Source organism: Ornithodoros turicata, chromosome 2, assembly GCF_037126465.1.
Source record: "Ornithodoros turicata isolate Travis chromosome 2, ASM3712646v1, whole genome shotgun sequence".
Classification (NCBI taxonomy): Eukaryota; Metazoa; Arthropoda; class Arachnida; order Ixodida; family Argasidae; genus Ornithodoros; species Ornithodoros turicata.
The window spans coordinates 146,876,670-146,884,133 of record NC_088202.1 but is presented as its reverse complement, the minus strand read 5'-3'; the positions used below and the strand labels follow the sequence as shown (position 1 = coordinate 146,884,133).

General features: G+C 47.9%; 1 protein-coding gene across 1 annotated transcript; it reads right to left on the bottom strand.

The window, feature by feature from the left end:
- Positions 1-1,226: 1,226 nt before the first annotated feature.
- On the bottom strand, positions 1,227-6,729 carry LOC135384236 (uncharacterized). Its single transcript, XM_064613448.1, has 3 exons — positions 6,424-6,729; positions 4,882-5,187; positions 1,227-1,863 (listed from the first exon to the last, which is right to left on the bottom strand). Exons 1-3 carry the CDS (start codon positions 6,700-6,702, stop codon positions 1,405-1,407), a joined length of 1,044 nt encoding a protein of 347 aa, XP_064469518.1. The 5' UTR covers positions 6,703-6,729; the 3' UTR covers positions 1,227-1,404.
- Between the last annotated feature and the right edge of the window lie 735 nt (positions 6,730-7,464).

Below are 7,464 nucleotides of genomic sequence, written 5' to 3'. Positions count from 1 at the left end.
ACGACCCGCCGCTGGAGAAACGCCTCATGCGGTTGGGCCTAGAGTCACTAAATAGGGGTACAGAGTATCGCATTCGTTTTTCCGCGCCGGAGCCGCCGTTTGGTATCCGCGATTGGGCCGATCGTGTCACGTGGTTTCTCCTTCCAAGAACTCGTCGTCCATGTTGAGACCCCTCCATCCAAAACCGGTTTCCTGTGTTGCGAGCTGGCTCGACTGCGCTCTGTGTTCTAAACACGGAACGATGTGTTCCAAACACGGAATTTAACGTGCTACAATATATGGAACAGGAAAATTGACGATGAAAGATGAAAGTCACTGAAAAGGTTAGCCAGCTGTAGGGATCGAACCCACATCTTCTGGACTACCGGTCCAGGGCTCTACCAATTGAGCTAAGCTAACACGCCTCTCCAGCGACTTTCGGGGTGCGTCATCTGAAGGGACGACAAACCATCCACTCTCTCTCACTCATCCTCCTTTCACTCTTACATTTTTGCTCACTCATACACACATTCATACGACGGAAATTGACGCAAGCGGCACCTGTTGAACAAGAGATAAACTGATGTTCTGAGGCTGGAACAACATAGAAAGGACAATTGTTTCGTTTTTCGACGTCAAAACAACGTCGCTTATGGCACGGCAGCTTCCATACCGAGACAGTAAGGGTGGCGTATCATTGTCCTAAAGGAGCATTGAAGTGACATTTATCGTGTCTCAAAACCCTGCTTCATCTGTGCCATCTTCATCTGTGACTCGCCATGCAAAATATTTTCGCTATGCGGTGTGTTGTCACTGGGCAATAAAATTTCCAAAAGACTGTCGGAAAAAGCAGTCGCGGACGAGACACACGAGCCCCGCGTGACGTAGGAACTGCCTCAGTGCATTTCTTCTTTCTTTTTTTCTTCTCGGCTCACGCGCCACTTATACATGCTTGAGCTGTGCCGTTGGACGACACTGGTCACGTGCAGGGGCCCGTGATACGTCACGAAGTCTTCTCGTTCGCCTATGCACTCTTTGGATGTGGAGAGTTTTTTTTTTTTTTTTTTTTTAGGTGTGCGGAACAGAGCATTGTGCACGCTGGTTAGGGCACCTGCGCTCCTCGCTCTTTTGAAGGAGCTCATTCGTTCATATTCCTTGCAGAAGACGTCGCAGCGAAAAACAAAAAAATATTTTGGGGGTCACTTCATTGCTCCTTTTTAGGACACCCGATTGTGATGTTCATAACGGAACGTCTACATCTTTAATTCATATAAAACTTGTAAAGGCGAACATCAAGGTCTATAGGCTCCGATACGACTGCATAACATTGTGAGAAGCACCGTAGTACCTATCACTATTGCGACGTCATCACATCAACAATGTCACAAAGGTGACCTCATAAACGACGCCGTCGCCACAGAGGGACTACAATCGTGGAACAATATAAAGGAAAACGCAGAAGCCGGTAAGGGTAACATAGCCGACCAGGTGAGGAGTACGTGAAGGAGTCCACAAGGTGGCGTAGTCGAGCAGCATACTTTCGCTGAAAATAGCCAGGCCGAATCCTGGCGTCGGCGTCACGTCGTAGGCACTCGAAGGTACCAGGAACTCCAACAAATTCGTTTCTTCTTTCAGCGTGAAGCGTGAACTTCCCGTCGCAAAGTTCTTGGTGACGGACAAGTTCCCGGCGGGTGAAGTCTTTGTAGCCCGGACGAGGTGGGGAGTTCTTTCGTGAGCCGAGAAGATGACGTGAGGCTTAACTGTATCGAGCAAGGCGTTTAGTCTCCTGTCCAGCAGAGGCAGGATGGGTAGGTGGGAGAGGAGGACGCGGACGGTCCCCGGTTGGCCGGTGTTCAGCATGCTGTTTAAATCTTCGTGCGATGGCTGCGAAATAGAAGAGGAACTCGGTTATGAGGGACGCGTCGGACTGGTGGGGCCATGATGAAAGGTAACTGTAGCGAGACTGAAACACACAAAAACGGATGAACACAAAACAAGATTCGACAGGGAGCGCGCGACACCTAAAGGGGGCGCGCTGCTCCATCGCGCCAGCGCCACCAGCGGCGGTCTTGGGAGTATCCGCGTGTGATGCCACGCCGCCCATTCTATGCATTCTCAAGCGGAACCGCAGGTATGCGCATAGCAACCGCCGTAATTAGAAGGGCTGATTTTCGAAGTGCGAATAATGTGAAACTTTTTTCAGGGACGCGAACAAAGAGAAGGGAGGCAAACTGCTCAGAAGCAACCACCATGTTTATAGTGCATCTAACAGTGCGGAAGGAGATACAGACACTCGCGTCTGTCTGTGTCAAAACACTACCTGTAAGTGGAAAGTCGAAAAGATGGTTATTCGATGCTTCACAAAATCCTAGCTTGCTATAGACGAGACCAGGCACATTTCTCTGACTCCAGCCACTTGTGACATGTTTACTTGTGTGATGTTTTTGATGGAGTCTCGTATTCCTTACGTCCCTTTTGCACATTATTGCGTACGTACTTTCGTCACTGAAAACTGCATCGTGAGTCCGCTTTATCCATACAAATGAACACGTGTGGTCATAACATATTGCCTGAACTTGTGCTTCTATTTTTCCAATATCTACGGAAACAATAACGCTAAATACATCCTCACAGAAGAAGTTATACGGATGGGTGTATACAAGAAATATGCAGCTCACCATTGGCATGAGTATTTTTTTTTTTTTTTTTTTTACTTCGGCGCCTTCGGACCTTCAGTAGATACCTTTTAGAGAAAAATCTGCAACCGAAGCGGGTCATTTGTTGCAGTAATTAATTGGTTTCGATTTGCATATTTTTGTCGCGGCTGGTCGCGGTGAAGCGCAAAAGGACGCTCTTTCACGCCCATGTCCACCAATGAATTACGTCCTTTTGCGCTTCGCCGCGACCAGCCGCGACAAAAACACGTAAACCGAAACCAATTAATTACTGCAACAAATGACCCGATTCGATGGCAGCGACAGGAGGGGTGACGTCAGTGATTAAGCTCTATGGGGGCAGCCATGACACAAAAATTCCTCCTAGCATGGAGGTGTTGCTTGGAATGGCCAAGCGGGGGTTTCGCGACAAAAATTTTCACAAACTACTTCAGTTTCATCCTGGGAGTATTCGTGTATTCACACGAGCGACATTTCCCCCAGAAGCGGAAGATGCGAAAAACGTCATAGCTTTCTGCGGTCACGTGAACGCGAGCGCTCAACGTCGTATTCTCACGTACACTGCTACCCGTGGGGAATATCCTGCTACACAGCCACAACATATTCCGTAGCAGCCGACAGGAAAAAAAACGCTGACGGTGTCGTCTGCCAAGTGTCGTCTGCTAAGTGTCGTCTGCTAAGTGTCGTCTGTTAAATGTCGTCTGCTAAATGTCGTCTGCTAAATGTCGTCTGCTAAGTGTCGTCTGCCAAATGCGCGGTACGCCACTCCCGATATTCCTCACCGTGTGAATGTTCAACGTAAGACGGGACGGAACTTTGGATCTGAAAGCAGTGTTTTCGCTTTTTCTTCCACTAGAATATTCCGTGAGGATGTCGCTCGTGTGAATACACTGTATATATCCTATCGTAATTATCCGCAAAATCGTCAGCTTCGTCAACTTTCGCTCCGCCATAATTATTTACGCGAAAATGATACGTTTCGTCGCTGACGTTGGGCCATGTGAGGAAAGGTGAGGTGAGGAAAATTTTACATTAGACAAAATTTTGCATCTTTGACCATTCTGATTCCCTCTACTTATATTACACCATTAAAAGATCATACCGACAGCTGCCTATACGTACGAAGAAGCGCTATACCATTCTCCCGACCAGTCAGTTCTGCTAGCAATATCATTCACGCAGTTCTGCTTCTTCCCGACATGCCTCTCTCCATGCAAATGGCGTTGACTAAAAGCGTCAGCAAAATCAATAGTCTTCGTATATACGTCGCTACTGCATCCCTTTAAAATTGACACCAATTCAGTTTTCCCCAACATGATGCTGCCATGTAAATAAGGGCGAAGTTTAACTATGGTATAATAACCTTGGAAAGCCTGTCATAATAATACCGAACTGTATTTCGACCGGTGATTGGTGGCCACAGATCTGAAAAAGTGGGTGGAGCTCCAGGTACACATAAAAAAAATAAATAAACAGAATGTAAAATTGGGAGTAATTGCGGCTTCTACATGTTTTCCCGGTGATTTTAATCCAAGCGTTATCGAAATTAATCCACGTGCCATGCAAACTTTATGGGGCATGGATTAATTTAGCTGGAACTTGGATTAAAATCGCCGGGAAAACCTGTAGTCTTCTAGATTGCAATTACTCCCCATTTTAGACCCCCCGACCCCAAAATTTACTCCCCAGGACTAGAAATAGTCACTGAATTTCGCAAACGGCCTCCTGAATGCAATAGTTTGCGTAAATATGTGCTCTTCGGGAATTTCGTGGAATTTCGGGCTTAACTTAGCTAAGTGAACAATTTTCCAACCACACGGAGGAAAAAATAGTTCGAGGTTCTTTCTTACGAAATTGTGCCCTATGCGTGTCGCAAGGCTTTATATCGCTCGACATATCATATCATATATCGTATCTTGCCGTGTCGTGTCGTATCGTGTCATGCCATGTGTCATGCCGTGTTGTGTCCTGTCATCATGACACGACATATCATATATCATATTGCATATGAAATATGTATCCAGGATTCTTAGAACAGAGCGTAAAATGCAGACCCCACTCCGTGACATTCATTTAGTGCCGTGCAATTCCTCCCTAATGGACTAATTTTTGCGGCCATGAATTTACTCCTCAGAAGGACTAAAACTACTCCCTCCTTTTTTTTTCCTAAAAGGTCCCATTAATGGCCAGACTCGCCTTTTTATACAAGGGCTCCGCTCCAACTCACGTCAGCGTGTCCTCTGGAGAGCGAATCCACAACGAAGAAGTCGTACTTCTTGCCGAGGCGCACAACGTGGGGGCATCCGTACGTCTTGGCGAACGCTATCGTGTTGTTCAGGGTCGTCGGGCTGTCCGGGTCGTCGCCGACGTCTAGTTCCCCAGGGAGGACCAGGACCTTGGACACGTCTCGCGCGGCACCGAACACGTGGCTGAACTGCTGCTGGTGCAGCGAAGACGTCTTCTCGACGTCAACACTACGCCAATTGTCTCCCAAGAAAACAACCATGTGCGGGCGCGCGTGTTCTAACGCGTCCTGAAACAGCAAACGTCAGAAAACACCGCGTGAACGACCTCTGACCAATAAAAGCGGTCTGCCGGTGCCATGAAAAGTTGTCTCAACTTCCTATACGATCTTATACAATATACAAATCCGATACAATCCGATACGATCAACACGAGAGCGAGAGGGATTGCTTTGAGGTGTTCTGCAATAACAGCGACGTCGTAGTTGTGCCTCTGGCACACTCTTAGAAATGAACTTCACCGCATAGCACACTCCTAGCCAACCATCATCTCGAATGATATCGTTATCTGCCCTAATTTGTTGAAAACGGGAGGCGTACGCCTTTTTTGTGACACTTATGCTGTTCATAATTGTCACAAAAAGGCGTTCAAACCCGTGTCACCTCCCAGTCACGGGTTCGAATCCTGTCACCGGCTTTGCTGTCTGAGGTTTTCCCTGGGTTTTCCCAAGACTTTCCAGACGAATGCCGGCACAGTTCCCTCTGAAGTCGGCCCAGGACGCATACTAAACCCCCCTGTCGCCCCACTCCTTCCTGCTGTCTTCTTTCCATCTGTCCACGTCTGAATCGGAGCGCTTTATATGCGAACAACATAGTGCTCCACCTCCATTTGGGTAACTGCTGGGCACGACATGCCTATACACTGGTTAAGCTTCCCTGTCTCAATTATGATCATGTCGTCACAACTTTCCTCGAATTACCGTAATTTTACGCGTATTAGCCGCACCGCAGATAAGTCGCAGGACCCGTTTTTACGAACGTTTTGCAAATTTTCGGGCAGATAAGCCGCGGGCAATACCAGGCGAGTGATTTGTGCAACAAAGGAGACCACAGAGAAGGCCATAAACCCCGTGGTCCATACTCCAGGGTCGGCATGGTGTACAACAAAGGAGGTCAGCTCTAGAGTTCTAACAAGATCGGACTGTGCCCTTGTGTGTTTTTTCATGGATCGACGGGTCAGTGGCCTTCCAGAAGACATGAATCAGTAGCAGCTTTCGTTAGAGCTGCTTGCGAGAGTAGATTCACCAGGAAGGTGAATCTACTCGAGTGTGGACGTGCCCCTGTTACGCATTGTTCGTGCATTGGCAGGGCGGTGCTGTTCCAAAGACACTGTCGCCGTTTTGGTTAAAACCTAGGTATGAGGAAAGTACCAGGGCAAAATAGTTAACAGATAAGCCGCAGAGCGGCCGTGAGAAAAGAAAAGAATCGCGCATGAGCCGCGGCCAATACGCGTGAAATTACGGTACCTTGAAGGTTCTTCGCATGAATCGTTCAGTGTCCCATCTTGCCACCTCCGCATCCCCCGGGTTCCTGAGCCGCGGATCCGCGACCAGCAACAGTCTCAACTGGTCGTCGTGCTTGTCAATTCGAGGCCACACGAACGCCGGCAGGACGACGTAGGTAGCCACTTCGAACACCATCATATAGACAGCGAAAAGAATCACGCAGGCTTTTATGCGGCCACGCGGGGTAGATTTCAACAGTCGTCGTATCAGGGCTTCGGGACAGAGACAGCGGCGGGGCATTGTTACGCTGCGCAGTTTGGAGGATACTTCGTCCTCTTCTTCTTCCTCATACTTTCTGACCTTCTTTCTTCTTCTTTCACCACTAAGCACAGTGGCCACAAGCCACACGGGGCGATTGTGCCTGCACTGTAAACTGAAAAACACCCTTATGGGTGTTTTTTCAATCCAATCCAATCGCTTGTCCTATAATTGACTCCTCTTTTTACATCGTATGGTCTGGAACACCCTTTTTAGAGGGTGTATCCCGTGTAAAACGCCCTTTGAAAGGGTGCTTTTCCTTAAAAATGCCGTCTTTTGCACACTTTATACACCTTTTTAGGAGGGTGTTTAACGATCTTACACCCTCTTAAAAGGGTGTTTAAAGGGTGCAAAAGAGGGCATTTTCAAAGAAAAGCGCCCTTTGCAGGGGTGATTTACACGGAATACACCCTCTAAAAAGGGTGTTCCAGACCATATACGGTGTAAAAATAGGTGTCAGTTATAGGACAAGCCATTTACACCCATAAGGGTGTTTTCCAGTTTACAGTGTGGGTTTCGTGCAGGGTAATCCCTGGGGAGTCATAAGACCCACGGCTTCACACGCGGGACAAGGACGATGGTAGGACATCGCATGATAGTAGAAAGAAGGAAGGACTTTCTGACCTGGGCCATCAAGGGGCGATAATCTTCTTCTTCTTCTTCTTCCAATCAAAATATTGCCGTGAGCCACTAAGCGAGATTGGTCAGGACAAAAGGGAGATAATTCGATTACTGTGAGGTACC